The sequence below is a fragment of the Pieris brassicae genome, chromosome 11 (assembly GCF_905147105.1).
Source record: "Pieris brassicae chromosome 11, ilPieBrab1.1, whole genome shotgun sequence".
Lineage (NCBI taxonomy): Eukaryota > Metazoa > Arthropoda > Insecta > Lepidoptera > Pieridae > Pieris > Pieris brassicae.
The window spans coordinates 9,085,131-9,102,224 of NC_059675.1; the positions used below are offsets into that span (position 1 = coordinate 9,085,131).

At 34.2% G+C, this 17,094-nt stretch overlaps 1 protein-coding gene across 1 annotated transcript; it reads left to right on the top strand.

Moving 5' to 3' along the window:
- The first annotated feature begins 224 nt into the window (after positions 1 to 224).
- LOC123716104 lies at positions 225 to 5,948 on the top strand. Its single transcript, XM_045671664.1, has 7 exons — positions 225 to 279; positions 495 to 633; positions 908 to 1,057; positions 3,708 to 3,753; positions 4,012 to 4,197; positions 5,079 to 5,248; positions 5,571 to 5,948. Exons 3-7 carry the CDS (start codon positions 955 to 957, stop codon positions 5,930 to 5,932), a joined length of 867 nt encoding a protein of 288 aa, XP_045527620.1. The 5' UTR covers positions 225 to 279; positions 495 to 633; positions 908 to 954; the 3' UTR covers positions 5,933 to 5,948.
- The last annotated feature ends 11,146 nt before the right edge of the window (positions 5,949 to 17,094 follow it).

A 17,094-nucleotide genomic window follows, 5' to 3' on the forward strand; every position in this document is an offset into this window, starting at 1 on the left:
AGAACATTTATTGCAAACTATGTCGTACAAAAATAAATAAATGAATATATATATTTTTATTTATTTTTATATATATTCATTTATTTATTCATAAGAATTCATAAGAATGTCATCATGGTGCAAGAATAAAAAGTAAAAGTAGAATTTCTTTAATGAAAATATTACTGTAACTATTATTTTTATCGAATCCGCCGCTTTAATCATAATTAATATCGAGTTATTTATTGGAATTTGAATTTACAAAACAGGTTTAAAAAATGAATATCATTTTTATATGGCGTGAGTTTAATATATTTTTCTATAATACTTACGAATAAAGGAACTTTTAAGGAGATAAAATTTAATTCGCAAATATGAATAAGAAATTAAAAGCAAAATTCGTGCGATATATCGTTATGTGATAAACAATATTTTGAGGAAGTTTTAAAATACACCCTTAAGCTTGAATGATTGCAGCAATAATGTGAAAATTATAAATGCAAATTGTTCCGCAGTGCAGTGTTGGCTGGATTCGGGGATATATGCCGGACTCTCCCAGATTTTTGAACCTAAAATGTTCGGGTGGTACCCAATGGATTGGACCGCTCGCCGACAAGCATTGACCCATCCCTTGCATACGCAAAGTGTTACAACGTGAGAAGAACACTTATAATTAAAGTTTTTGTACTTAGTTCTTAAACATTGGCAGTCTAGCGATAGGATAGATAAGACATAGGATATATTCATTAGGATTTGGTAGGATTATATTATATTTATAATTTTTAGTAAGACGTGAAAAATAGAGTTCTTGTTCATCAAAATATAAAATGTAATTATAATTTTCTCTCTACACAACTGATACATTACTTTTAAGATCTCATAAAGGTAAACATAATAGTAAGAGTTTTACATATTTATTATGTTATAGACGAAAGAAAAAAAAGGTTAGACAGAAGTCCGACCCTCATTACGGTTATGAACCTTATTGGGAAGGGTATGGGAAGAAGTTGGAAGAGAAAAAAAAGGAAACGGGAGAAAATTTTGCTTGTGGAGAAGAGTGTCACCTTATGTTTGTTGAGTGAGTTACCTTCTATCATTCGTATTAGTAAGTAATGATTTAGTATTGTCTTTAGTTAACAAAGCTTTTACACATTAAGAAAATACTTTTTAAACGGATTGAAGCTATGTATTATTATTATAAACTTATAATTATTTACATAATTTTACATTTAATTTTTTTCCGACGTTTCGCGTGCTTTACAGCGTGCGTGGTAACGGTGAAAGTAATGATTTGTTAAAAAACATTTGGAAGTATTTGTGTAATATATTCAGATTTTGTGCAATTTCAGTGAATTATGGTTGAGCATGGCTCTACGAGTATGCGCCCCGCAGTACATTTCTGTTATTCCTTTGTATGAATCTGGACATGTTATTTATAAAAGGTTTTGTATTTTTAGATATGGAGAAGTCTGCGGTAGGGGAAAAAATTACACCCACAAAACGTTTGAGAACTACTGCCAGTTGTTGAACCATGACTGTAGCGGACGTGAAAGTACGTTTAGATTTACTTCAAGGTATTAAATGATTGCGTAATTAAAATAAATTGTTGGGTGCTTTAATCTGGTAGTCATTTATAATAATACATTTATAAAACTCTAACTTATATTATATTTATATTAGACTTTTTTTTACTTAAATTAAACGTGAGTTTAGTACATTATGTACATATGACGTTTTGAGTGCTCTTCAGCGATCGTGGTAAATGAGTTACAATCATTGAAAAACTAACGGTATTGTGTTAAAAATCCGTTAATTTTTTTAAATTTAATTTTCCACTTTTTCTATAACCAAAATAACAAACAGTATATCATAAATGTGTTGAAATCGATTGTCTTGTAGCGAGAGAATACAGTGCGAGTAATAACATACATATTTATTTTAGACACTTGCAATTTAACATGCATGCATTAAAGCACTATTTTCTATGTATTAGTATGAAACTCACGAAATTTTATCTAAAAAGTTATTTTTCTCTATTTAATTTAAAATTGCTGTCATAATTTTCTTTAACTTTCAATTGCGATACAATTATCTTTTTAAGCTTGTAATTGAAGTAAATTATATAACAAATGAGACGAAGGTCTCGATATTTATATTGCAATTCGGATTCGAATACATTTTAAATTTTCACTTTGTTACAGAGTGGATGATTGCATATCGCGGGCCGTGCCAGAATGACACTTTAAAAACATACCCAACGAAACGTGCAGACTTCATTGATAGAGCAAAGAAGTATCAATCCGAATTTTATAAGAAGAATCCCACTACGGTTAAATTTGCTCTAACCAAAACGTTACCTTATCGAACGTTTACAAAACGGTCATAGAATGAAATGCGTCCTGGACGATGTGGGGAGCCACAAATAAAGTTGTTTGTCTTAATAAAATGATCTATACGTTTTATAGTCGTATATACACTTTATCTTTTTTTAGTTTTTAAGAATTTTTGATATAAGAATATTACACTGATGCACACATACAAAAAATTTAATTGAACTCAGTTTTAGGGATAATAATAGTTACTATGGCCTGGGGCTTGGCGGCATTGGCGCTCAAGCGCCGCTGTGCCAGCCAAGCGGGAAGGGCGTCCAGCGACCTCTGCAGCTTGACAGCTGCGTGGCGCGCGTTGAGTGACGTTGCGATGTAGGCGGTGTCGTCCGCAAACAGTGACACCGCACACCCAGCTGCGTATAGATTGAGTACAGGCTCGGCGATAAGCAACTGCCCAGGCGGCGACCGGCCGACAGCTCGATTTCACCCCCTCAGCAGAGACGTGGAAACGCCAGTCGAGAAGGAAGAAGCGAATAATTGTCATCACACGCCGCGGTATGTCAGAGTCGAGGAGCCTGTACACTAGTCCCGCGTGCCACCCGGTCAAAAGCTTTCTCCATGTCGAGGAATACCGCAGCCGCCACCTCTTTCTTGTTAAGGACGGCGGTGATGTCGTACAGTACTCTCGATAGCTGGAGGGTGGTGGAGTGTTACGGAATCCCAACTGTTTGGGCCGGGGTGTAAAGTCCCGTCTGATTGTCGGCAGTAGCATGGCCTCAAACATCTTGGACTGCGTGGCGAGTAGAGAAATCGGGCGTGTAAGTTGTCAATGCGTTAAAGTCAATTTGTCAGTAGTGCGTAGAATCGATCGCTGAGTTGTGCGGACGTGTGGACTGACTGTGTTTAAATATTAAGTTATAATGTCGGACGACGGTAGTAACACCAATTTTGCAATTATTTATCGCGTTGAATCTGCGACATATATATTCATAAACTCTAACTGTAGACAGAAGCTATTAAATTAATCACATTTGTTTATTATCATAATTTAAAATGCATTGTTTTGCATGAAAATTCAATCTAAAAATAATTAAAAATTACTTAAAAAAGGAAAAACTGTATTTTTAGTGAGCAAAGTACTACGTCAGCTAGACGATAATTTCAATTAGTCGTCGCAGTTATGTTTAAGAAATTCGTGTTTTCAACGCACAGTTAGTATAATTATTTTAGAAAGCGATGTAGATATAAACGGACAATGTCTTGACATAATTTGTACTATAGGGGATTTTTCTTTGAGTATACTTATAAGACTAATTTTTTAATGAAATTTTTGTTTAATTGAACTCAGTTTTAGGGATAATAATAGTTAAGAAAAAGCGGTATTTTTTTTTGTTCTAGTCCTGTATTTATGTACACCAGTTGAACAAATGAAGGCATCAAAAGGGTAAATATGATAAAAGCATAATTATATAACTGTATCATATCCTTAAGACGTTGTTAATTAGTGTATTAATTTCATCATTACGTTGTAATGGAAAAAATATGTTCATACGTGATGATTTTACTTGGATGATACATTTTCTTAATTGATTTTGTTAGCTCTTTTGTGAATTACAAAATATATTCTTTTTATTTGTTTATTATGAGGCAACTATACTTTTCAATCTGCAACATGAGTCTACAATACATCATCTATTCGTAGGAGTTTCAAAGCATGGGTTGAGAAGAATGTCCCTAAGCTTCAACCAGACTACAACCCCAATCATGGCTATGAGCCGTATTGGCCTGGAGGTCACTGGCTTTATTTGGACAAAGAACTTGGCCCAAATGAGACCACAACCAAAACCCCCCTTGTTTGCGGAGAAGAATGTAATTATTTATATACACGGTATGGTCATTCATCAAAATACAATGTAAACTCTATATATGTCACCGTAAAATTGTAAATACCGTTAGTTTGTATACACTGAAGGGATTGTGAATTTTATGTCGTTTTAGAGAGAACAGAGAGATCAGAATTAGAACAAGAAAAAGTTTATTTCAGACTAGAATTAGTAGTTAGTGTGTTCATAAAAAATCTTATTTGAATGCTATTCGGTAGAGTGACTAAATCTAAATCATTTTCCAACGTCACTTATCTTCTCTCCCGTTTCAATACACAGTGATTTTCTACTACTAGACATGTTTATTGTTTGCAGTTTGAAAGTTGGTGAGCAACTAAGAATATGATACCATATAGAAAATCCATTACGCCTACTTATAAGTCCATGGTCAACAATAGTATACAGGTGCAGGCATTCCCAATTTGTAAACGAAATAACAAATTTTTTAGAAGGTTTTTATTCATGAAAGTACTTTACAATTGTTGTCGTTATTGTTAGTGGGTGTAATGCTATGTAGAGTGTATCATTGTATGGAAAACCAGCTAGATCAACCAAAGCCAATCGATTTCGATGCTTTAGGGAGTTCGTCGTTAAATCGAGGAATGTTACATGGGGTTTATACTGTGTTTTCAAATGTTATAGGAAGTTGATTGTTAATATCATCAGGTTCTTCCAAACATAAAACCAAACCCTGAACTTCGTCTTTCATGTGCCTGACGCCATCAGCCTTTTAGGTATAACTCATGATGTTCTTTACATCTGGAAATCAAACTGTTTAAACAATTAAGTTTTATATATTTCTTCTACAATATTAATGAAAAAAATAAAGTGTATTCTACAAAAGCCATCTAAATTATATAGGCTATTCTTTGTGTTTTGTTTATAGGGTTGGCAAGGTATGTGCTAGAACGGTGGATAACAAAGAGTACCAGCAATGTGTGTCGATATTCGGTCTTTGTCTTGGTTGGTGGAACGATCAATTCTATCGAGGATTCTATACCTTTGATACCTACTGCAATTTTTTAGATGCACAATGCAGGACTGAATACAGCAAACGTTCGTATTTCACTTAGATAACCTTTTGTTAATCTCTCTGATTTAGCAAATTGTAGCCTTTTCAACCAAACTAGTGGCGAGAAATCAATCAACAATCTTACTAATGGTAGTCATAGTATTATCTCAGATGATTTAACGAATGGCACTTTGTAAACATGACTAAATTAGAGTTTCCTGGCTTATTCAACAGTGAAAGTTCAGCTTTCAGTGAGATAATATAGAAACTTGCACATCGTATGTATATGTATTGTATAATATTATAATTTTAGTCAGTGGTTATTACATAAATGTTATATTTTGCTCGTATTTTTACAACTTTAAGGATGGATTTTAGTACATGAAGGGGAATGTTCTCACGACATCGATACCTACTTTAAGCCTCTACATACCTCACCAGGACCGCTGTATAGGTTGAGTTCGTATTTTACAAAATTAGTTAGCAACTATCGGAGTGCTGGCTTAGAGAATCCACTTCGACAGGGTGTATCTTTACCCAAGCAAACGATCTCCGGGGACGTGAATTTACCACTTACGCTGGATATTGGTATACAGCCGAATCCTGGAATTTTCCCATCTAACAATCGCGTTACTCTTAGGCCCCCCCTCCCTCATAAGGTCAAGCAATATATTCACAATTTTGTAAAAGATATGTTTTTAGGTAATAGCAGTGAAAGTATAAAATAAAAATTTGTTAATTGTGTATTATTTTTAATTTTAATATTATATTTTTTGATTAAATTTCCTGACAAAGTAAACCAGGAAAATAATCTATTAGCGACGTAAGAAAAAAGTGGGAAAATATTTTACACATAACTTAGAATTATGGATGTTATCTAGTATTCATAAGGGAACGTTTGCCCTTCGAATAGTTCTCATTATCTTTCGCATATATCGTCCAATGTTACTGAATGGTATAGTAATGTTCTCACTTAAAAATAATTTCTCTATCTTTGTGAAGGAGGGAACAGCACACGGTCGTTTGTTTTTCTTATCAACATAGAGGTCAATTTATTGCCTTTGTGAAACTTTCATCTAGCTTTGATTAATATTCTTAGACAATGTCGTTCAGAGAACTGTTTCGGATAGATATCAACGAAATAATTTATTTGCAACTAAAACTTTTACAATTCATGGCAATTGACATTATCTATTTCGCGGAAATTGCCATGGTTAATTTGATAAGAATAAAAAAGCTATTTAAAAAGATTTACTATATTTTGCACTCAGAGCAATTTATAATCTATAAAATTGTATAGCAGCCTCAGAGTGAATTAACGTAACCAAATTATCTTGCAATACTATATTTAACCTTCGTCTAATGCATTAGAATTTACATTCTGAATTCTAATTATAGTTTTAAGGCGTAGGATTAAAGATATACTCGTAATAGCCGTGAAAGACACAAAGATGACGAACATTCACATTACTGAGAATGACTGTTCCACTGTAGTTTAAAGCTGAAATAAGTTGCATGAATTTTCTATTTATAATAATTTTAATTCTTCCTTCTCAATTTAAACTAAAAGTTCAATAGGGTTGAACTTTTCCTATTGAACCTATTGAACTTTTAGTCTAAGTCACTTGGAAAATAATTTTTTCGATCGAATTGATTTCGATGAAATGAAATTTAATTGTCTGATGTAGTCTGTATTCTTATTATCGTGTAAATATATACCGTGAAGTCAATTCTGGAAAGTTTTTATAAATTTTTGATGAATCGTTTTAACCGATGTACACGACAAAATAATAAAAAGTCGGCAATAAAGACAAGAAGATTTTTATACATTGTTTAATTAAATAAAGTTTCAAATGTAAAAACCTGATAACAAGTATGACATGTTTTTAATAATATTTTGAACTATTTTCAGCTCCCTGATGTTTTGTGGAGCAAAACTGATCTTACTCCTCTTTTTACAACATCCCAGACATGCTCAATTCGATTGTGGTCAAGACTTCAAGCTGACCAATCTAAACCACGCATCCCAACTTCTTGCATGTACGCTTCCACGCCGCCAGAATGGTGCAGGCGAGCTTTGTCGCCCATAAAAATCTAATCTTACTTAAGAGGCGTTAATAATACTCATTGCAGAATAGTGGGATTGGTATTCCTCATTGACTACTTACTATGATTATTTAATTAAATATAAGATACTGCAATATATATTTTAGCTTTTCAGATAATGGACGTTACAATTATGAAATGTCAAAACATTAATAATTTGATAACATCAAACATTTTATTTTTGTGAATTAAGCAATATAAATTAATGAAATTTAATTTAATTAATAAAATTTCTTTACAATAAACAAAAATTTAAATAACGCGACGATGAGATGAGAAAAAAATTGAGTTGTGCAAAGTCTGAGAAATTGACAAATTAGTAGTGGTATATGGTGGATGGAAAATGTTCCAAACGCTTTCCAACACAATTAGTAGCAAAAACAATTAGTGGAAATTATGGTTATCCATTTTATCGCCGGCGATCCACTGATGATAACGGAAGGTCAACAACAATCAAAGTGAATCAGCAGGACATTGAAGTTGATAATGGTTGGGTTGTTCCGTTACTCTCCAAAACAAGCATACATATTCAACACATAAATGTTGAATATGTGTGCTTTAAATGTTTTGCCATTCCGTAAAATCAATAAAATATATCTGCAAGTACGTGAACAAAGGTTACGGAGAGACAAGGCTGCGGAGATTATAAAGATTCGGAGAGTACTAAGTCCACTAGCACGATTTTTTAAAATACATGTTTATTATTGACCTCCCACACCTCGTGACTGATAACCAATAGACTATGTATGTCTAAAAAGTCCCAAACACGTTTGTAAATAAAATTATTTCCATCGTCATTTTTTTATTTTTATGAAGGAGGTAAAAATGCACAACGGCAGGCCCGCGAGCGCATGCAGTCGCTATCGCGGGGACTGTGGGGATGGTTAACTCTTATCCCTCTGCTAATCAGAGGAGAGAAACCCGACACACTAAAATTTCCTCCTGAGCCCTCCATATCGCCTGCTATGCCGGACACATTCATTCTGAATGAATGACGTCTGGCACCGCATTGAGTCCCCCGGGGATCGCACTAGGCATTCAACCCAGGGAACTCAGGCGAATATGACTGCATACGGGCTCAGCGACGGCGCAGGGGGATGCTGTTGGGCAAACGCTCCTCGCGTCTTGCCCCCGCACCCCCACCTCGCCGCCGCCCAGAACAACCCCTCCGGCCATCGCCACGCACCTCCCGCTGACGCTCGGCAGCCTCCTTCTGCAGCAGGACATGCTCACAGAAGAAGGCCACCGCACGCCATGCCTCTTGGCCAAGCATTGCTGCAACAACGCTCGGTAGCGAGAGGTCCGTCCCGACGACCGACACTAGGTCATGGCGTTGCCTCGACCAAGTGGCACAATCGGCCAGGGTGTGCTCCGCCGTGTCCTCTGGGGCACCACAATGGTGGCAGATGGGAAGGGTTTCCCGCCTCGCCACCTTGTGCAGATACCGCTCAAAGCACCCATGCCCAATATCCATCGTAATAATGAAACCTGCATCAAACAAATCTAGCATACTCTAACTTAAGATTTAGGTGTATCTAACATTAACGATAATTATAATTCAGATTTATTTAAATGTAATACTTACTATATAAGGGCTGCCACTCGCTCTATGGTTCTTTTCACTGCCTACCCAGGAACTCTGCACCTCTGAATCATTTTTTCCTATGGAACAGATCATCATACTCTTAAGTTCTCTCCTCCTCCTCCTACTCCTCCGTAATTCTTGGCCTTGAACGAACTTTTTTAATATATATATTGTCCTTGAAAAATTGTATCTAATCCTGGCTGAGCCTGCCCATTCTGATGGTTTCTTAAGAACTGAAGTTCGTGACATTGTCTCATTGTTTATATGGATAAAAAAGGTCATGGCTCTAGATAATTAAGGTAAATAGAACCGAGGAAATATGTTTACAATTTATACGACGATGTAATTTTAGCGATATGCCCAGTTAGTCAGCACAAATTTTGCACATGCACATCCATTAGATAAGAACAAAAAAATTCTAAACTAGAAGCTAAAAAAACAAAAGCAAACTGTAAAAACTAATCCTTATCAAGAGCGTAATCTATATATATATATAAACTTTTAATTCTAGTAACCCTAGGATTATAAGAAAGGAAAATTTAGCAAGGTCACTCAGTATTAAAATCAAATATTTTATACAAACAGACAAGTCGTTTTAGTCACTTAACGAGTTTTAGGGTATCTAACTAAAAATAATCTAAACGAGAATTAAGTTCGGTGGCGGTTTTTAGGAGATATTTAATAAAACTCTTTGTTTGAAGCTGGGTAACAACTGACTTGAATGGTTTAAAATATCAGCTAACCCAAAATTAGGGGTTGCGATGCTAACAAAAACTAACTTGACTTATCTAAGGGGTCATAAATCTAAACGACACTTATAAGTCTGGTAAAAACTAAAGGGCTCATATTGCCTTCAAATGTGCGATGATTGTTTGCATTTGTATACGCTTCTAATTAATACCTAAAATATTTATATGGATTACATAACTCCTCCCTCCTTAAGAGAGAAGCATACTAAAGAAGTAGACTTAAACGCGCTCTGTCGTTGATACTGGAGTCTTCAATGTGTGACGTCGGACCGAAAGTCTTCTTCGCCATTATAAGATGGTAAAAGTATAAATATTGTAGCATAATCTGTGCCATAAGGTTTTACATAAGTTACGCGTTGATTTGACACAATACTTATAAGTTTCTTTATATAGTTGTACTTGTCTCGGTATGTCTGACAACAAATCCTTGCGATGCAAATCATTAAGATAGTTAGTGAATGTTACAATACTCTAAAAGTCACTGGCTGTTTCAATCGGCTAATGAACACAAAAATAACGAACTGGTTCCATTTTTCCTATACATCGAGACCAAAAATACAATTACCACTGAGATTTTATTTATAAAGATAATTAATATTATACTATTTTGCACACAAAAACGTAAATGCAAGTAGCATTTCATACGTACTTCATTTAGCGGGAGCGATATCTGCACAACCGACCGATAAAATGAACATATGAATGAGGAATACGACCGCACTCTTCTGCAATGAGTATAATTAACTCCTCTTAAGGAATATTAGATTTTTATGGGCGACAACGCTCGCCTGCACCATTCTGGCGGCGTGGAAGCGTACATGCAAGAAGTTGGGATGCGTGGTTTAGATTGGTAGCTTGAAATCTTGACCACAATCCAATTGAGCATGTCTGGGATGTTGTAAAAAGAGAAGTGAGATCAGTTCTCCAGATCCAGCCATAAGTTCTGTTACAAATGAAAAGGCATTTTTTTTAATGAAGTAATGTAATATTATTAAAATTTATACTTACATATTAATTCAAGTCAAGTCATCAACTCAGCAAAAAATAAAATAAATTATATTCGAAATTCTTAAGAAAACCTTACACCGTTAAAAGCAATTTGAAAACCTGTAGCAATAATGTTTGATATTGAATCTATGATATTTCCACATAATCGGTGTTTACTAATGTACTGTGGCAAGGGTACAGTCACTACAGATATTCATATAAAAATTAAAAATTCATATTAAAAATTGATTAATAGTATAATAGCGCCCGTCAACATCGTAGTTATCGGGTAGTTAAGTAAACCGTTAAGCTAAAACATTTTTATGAAGCTGTAATAAGGGATTTACTTAACTACGGATGTAACTCTTTTACAAAGGAAATATATTTTCATCCAAGAAATTAAGTAAAAACAACGAAATAAAAAAAATATGAATAGACAAAATTTTTGTAAAATATATTTTTATAACTTAGATAAACAATGGAGTTCGCGGAAACGCATAAGCCTATTTATCCAATTAAGATATTAATTGGTTCTTAATTGACGTGATTCAGTGAAGTTCATGTCAAAGGATTAATTAAGAATAACTCACCTTATTTTACTTATACATTAAAATATGATCTACCTTGGAAAAATTGGACTGTGAAACTGTTAGCTCATTTAGGTCTTCGCCAAATCTCTCAATGGCTTTTAGATAAACTCCTTTCTCTAAATACGTCTAAGACCAAATACATATGTTTTCACATATCAAAATCCTGGAACCCACTAAAACAACCAAATACCTAGAATTAATTATTGATTCAAGGCTTTGCCCTCTAATAAACTACCTATGTTCTCGAGTTCGTAAACTTATAAATGTTTTCAAACGCCTTAGAAAACCTTCTGATCCACATACAATCAAGACAGTGTATACTGCGTTATATAAGTCGATATTATCATACTGCATATCCGTATGGGGTGGAGCGGCTTCAATGCTGTAAACTGAGCGCACCCAACGTGCCATTCTTAAGATATCCTATAGGAATCCTGTCCGCTACTCAACTTAAAAATTGTTCAAGGAAACAAAGCTTTTAACTGTTAGACAATTATACTTGATAGCAATATGCGGACTTTTTTGGAAACAAACACCTGACATCAAGCACAACGCAATACCATTATAAGCAACTCGAAAAACGCACTTTCTTCGCCCATCTCCTTCCGAGACCCTTTCATCTCTAACTACTTCCTTAAAAACAAAATTATAACTAACATTTCATACACTTACTAAAATTCTCAAAGAATATCTTGTCAACCTGTCTTATGCTAATACAGACCTACCACTAGACCAATTTTCAATTGCAAAAATGCAATACAGATGCAAAATTATAGGGAACTATTTCATTTGTATGTGCCGTTTTGATATAAGAAATGCTCTGCTGTTATCAAGAAGTGGACTTAAATATCCAGAACTTAATTATTAATAAAAGGTCATAATCTCAAATAATAATATTATTTATTTTGTTGCAGTAACATTAGCATTGAAAATTATGTAAAATTCTATCTGAATAAAGATTCAGATAGAATTTTACATAATTTAAATCTTAAACTAGTGTCTCTAGTGATTTGGTGACACCGACAACCCATCTGTTTGCCCAACTTTGGCAAAGGCCACCTCCATTTTTTTCCACTCTTCTCTGTTATGAGCTTTACTTGTCCATATTTTCCCAGTTACGGTTTTTATTTCGTCTTCCCCCCTTCGAAACTGTCTACCTCGTTTTCTCTTATTTCTTGGGTAACAATATATGATCTTTTTGTTCCACTTTTCTGTACCTCATATTATATGACCAGGCCATTTTTATATCAATCTTCGTATTCTAGTTGTGTCGTCTTCAATTTTCGTGTGGTTTCTTATAATTTTATTATTGATTCTATCGGACTTCTTTCTTCTTTCCATCGCTTTCTGGCATATTTTCAGTTTTCTTGTTTACACTTTTGTGAGTGCCCAAGTTTGACAGCCGTATGTAAAGACTGGAAGCATGCAGGTGTTATATAGCTTTGTTTGACATTTATTTATATTTAGGTATTTTTCATTACTTCCTTCAGCCCTTAGTAACATTTCCATGCTTTCCCAATTCTTGTATCTAGATACAAGAAATAGTTTGTTTAAATCAATGCAAATTATAAAAAAAAAAAACAAAAATTACTAAACCCAGAAAAAGCTGGACCACTGCATCCTGCCATATCTGGTTACCTAAACCACCTCCCATAAGAGCAATGACTTTAAGGTCATCGTGAGTTACTATACCAGCGATATCGCCTAGCTGGTACATTAGCTTTTTTCGACATGTTTTTTTTAACACACCTTTGCAACAAATATGCAATTATCATTCAAATGCCACACACCCACACATTATAACAAAAGCGAAATATTTATGGATTAAACCAGATTTTAATATTGTTAGTAATAATTATACTTTACCATTATAATTAACTCAAATTACCTTCCACTGCTGAACTGTTGTTATAGCACCTCCGAGGGTATGAATGAGACCATAGGGCATGGGCCAACTCTGGATTTATTTACATTTAATCCATCATGGGATCGATTTGAGTCCAGATCGAATTCCCTTGGCCGTCTACATTTAATCTGTAAATTAAATCTTTATATTTTAAAATATCTGGGATTTATTGTTTTTTTATAAAAGTATCAATATTTTTTTGAATAAAAAACTTTAGCATTTTTGTACCTTTATTCACTAAAAGTAAAAAGCCTTAAAGATTAAGATTGAGAAAGTATTACATACTGTATAATTTTAGTAAGAAACATATTTTATTTCAGTAAAAGAGGTTTCGTTTTTTATAGAAAGCTTAAGTTATACGAGTATAATACAATTTCACTGTAATACGTAATATTTAAATAATTTTCGTTTTCGTTACTACGAAACGAGCTGTGCTGTGTAGTGTGTGTATTGAGTGCCGATATTTCTTTTAAATATATTAATTACTTTTCTTCTCCCAAACATGCCAATTACTAGAGGTCAGGCCGTAAAATGTGTATACCCTACACACCAAGACGATAACTTAGCAAATCCGCAAGCGCCAGCTCCTGCATCAATGGCCGTTTATCATCAATCGGAGAAGACATTACACGTATACCCTAAGAAGTGCAGCTTTTAAAATATTATGAAGAGGCTTTTAAAATATTAACAGCTGCGAGAAAAGAAGAGGCTCGAGCTACAGTCGCTTTCGCTGAAGCTCATTTAGTGGCTATTGAAGCGCAGGGTAGTGAGCTGGATAGCTTGACGGAAAATAAAGGTTTCAGAGAGAGGTTCAGAGATACTTTAGTTAGAGATTGGTTGGACTCACACGATTATGATGCTCAAACAACTTTGAATCAGTAACTGGACAAGACACTCGGTATCTGCTACTCAAGCACCGACCACACGAGCGATGCATAGCCCAAAAACACTATTCGAGTTACCTATTTTAAGCGGGGCAAGTAGTAAGTGGTTAGCGTTCAGAGCAGCATATTATGAAGCAGTAAATTTTTTAAATTGGAAATTATGGTGCGGGAAAGAAGAAGCCTGAAAGGGACAGCAAGGAAGCCGCCATTTCTTTGTAGCAGATATAGAGCCTAGAGATTTTGTCGTTCTTGGAAGACCAGGGGGTCTAGCCATATTGATACCGAAAACTAGTTATACTACCGGTTTTTCACTTTGTTCGCAGGCAAGAGACATTTCTCTACACTACCGCGAAGTCGACAGCGTAGCTTCAAGCTGCTGTACGTTGCACCTTATTCCATCATATTGTCTCTGGATTAAATAAAAGTTAAAACTTTACAATAATATTTTTCATTTGCAATAGCAAGCTCCAAAATGGACGCAAGCAAGGTCGGAATATTTTTCGATTTAAGTAGAAATTATGGAAAGGTGCATATGGCATGGCATATGAATTAAAATTGCATATTAAAATTAACTATGGTTTGTATCATGTTCTCTCAGATATTTAAGGTTATAAATAAATAAAATATTTTGAACCTGCATAATCGGGATATACAATATTTAGTAGTACTCATACTTTTATATTTTTTGGATTTGATCTCATAAGTCACAACAACTAATCGCCAAAATGAAGTAGTTTTATAAATAAAGGGTGAAAAGAAGATTAGCAGTTGATTAAGTCCAAGGAATTAAAAAAATGACAAAAAATCAAAAATAAATTTATATATTTCAAATAATAGGCCAAGTTTATGATAAAATAGGCTCATTGCTGCCAATGCCGAACGAAGCATATAAAATTTTACAAATATTCTATATGGGGGCGCGAATACGTTCGTAGATTCAATGCACCTGTTACTGAAGACGTTGCAGGAATCAGGGTTGCCGATCGTAAAGGTCTACAAGAAATTGTAATCGTAGGAGAAATAATAATCTACAGTTCATTGCTAATACACACCGTTCAAATGACGCTCTCCAATATTCGACAATCTTCTGGAAGGGACAAGACATAGCATAAATATTAAACAACAAGATCCCGTATCAGGTATTTAATTAATTATGAATATGATCATTACACTAACAACACAATTTAATTATTAAACGTAATTAATTTAAATTAATATTTATGAATATATTTTTACAGGAGCCGAAACAATTAGACGCGGGCAGAACAACGTCATTCTACGACCTCGAGAGTTTTGTCAACAATTCATGGTCGACATGTACGCGAAGATCGAGGGCGAAAAACAACGGTCTACGATACTAACGATATAATCAACTTAGGCTACGTGCGGACGAGTAAATTCAATTGCGAGACGCAAATTGTATTGTAAACAACGCCGCCGAACTTGGTAACTCTGTCTGTCATTCTACGATCATCGTACGTAGGCAGTCCACGTCATATGCAAGAATATATACACGATGCTCCGACTTTCATGCGCGAATATGGGCGACCGTGTTTATTTTTCTTAGTAATCCAAAATGGCTAGAAATTACATCTTTGCTAGTGCCTGGCCAAAATGCAATACATCGTTATGACGGTGAAGTTATCGGTGAAAGGTGAAGTTATCGAAGGCACCATTTAAATGGTACGTTTTGAGGTGAAAATATATTAATACCACGAATACCTATTATACCCACAGATGTACTAATTCAATTAAAGCGTATTCAATTATCGATTAGATTGGCATTTGCGATGACTATAATAAATCACAAGGCCAGACAATGTCTGTTTGTGGCTTAGATTCACAAGCACACTATGTTTTTCATACGGACAATTATAGGTTGCATACTCTCGAGTGGGTACACCATCAAGTTTGTTTGTATTAGCTAAAGAGGGGTTAACGAAAAATATCGTTCACATTGTAGAATTAAGGGTTTAATATTATGTAATGAATTTATGAATAATGCATTTAAAAAATAGTGTTCGGTGTTTTGTTATTTTTATATTCCCTCATAGTTCACAGCGCTCCATGCTTTTTTCACTCATATACTGCATCATTACACATTTCCAATAAGTTAGGTTTTTTTCTACATTAGAAATTCTCTAGAAATTATTAACATGGCAAAACAACGTTTGCCGGGTCAGTTAGTAATATTGTATATATCTTAGAATGAAACTTATTAATTAGTAATTTTGAAGAAACCACCATTTCTTGTTATATATGCAGGAGTAAAGGCATGATCAAGAATGCAAATTCTGAGATAAAAGTTATGATTTCATTGCAACAAATAATCAAAAGTCGCCATCTGCCTGCCTGTAACAGACTTACAGAGATGGCGACGTACCAGTAGGACATGCTTTAATTTTAGTAATAATTTTACTGTCGCTTTCTTATTTAGAGGTCTTGATTAAATACTTCTTAACAAATGTGATACGGCGTACTTTATTATTCTATATTATATTTTTTGCAAATTTTGTACATAATTAAGTCAAAAAATGATGTCTTGTCCTTTAATAAAACCATATTTTTTCTCATTTGATAGATCTTGTTCGACATGATTGTTTTTGGTTAGCTGTGGGCTAAATCAATCAATAGCTAGTTAAATTAACTAAAAAAGTCAAACCTATCGATGCCAATGTAAATAATTGTTAATTAAATATAATCAAATCAAATCAAATATTTAATCCTTATCACCTAGTGCATTTAAAATAAAGCTACTGAGCTTAGCTACTTTTAGTTTATTATTCTTTCATAGAAAAGTAGTTAATCGAATCGGCCTTCTGTCTGACACATATACAGAAAGTCCACTGATTCACGATGAGGACTAAAGACTATAGGCTCAGCGAATGAGATATTTATAACGGATTTTGCAGTCGGATCAATTAGCTTGACGTATAATGATTTTGACCGGAGAGAACAGTATTGCACAAATGGACGGATTTTTTTCGGATTCAATACCAAATCTTTCAAATATATTTTTTCATAATCTATGTTAATACTTAATGACTGAAATTATTTATATATATTTTTGAAAATTATTCATA

Coding starts and splice junctions, on each gene's coding strand:
- LOC123716104 (XM_045671664.1), top strand. CDS start 955: ATGAACCTTATTGGGAAGGGTATGGGAAGAAGTTGGAAGAGAAAAAAA. Junction 3,754..4,011: donor CAAATGAAGGCATCAAAAGG/GTAAATATGATA, acceptor ATCTATTCGTAG/GAGTTTCAAAGCATGGGTTG. Junction 5,249..5,570: donor CAGGACTGAATACAGCAAAC/GTTCGTATTTCA, acceptor TACAACTTTAAG/GATGGATTTTAGTACATGAA.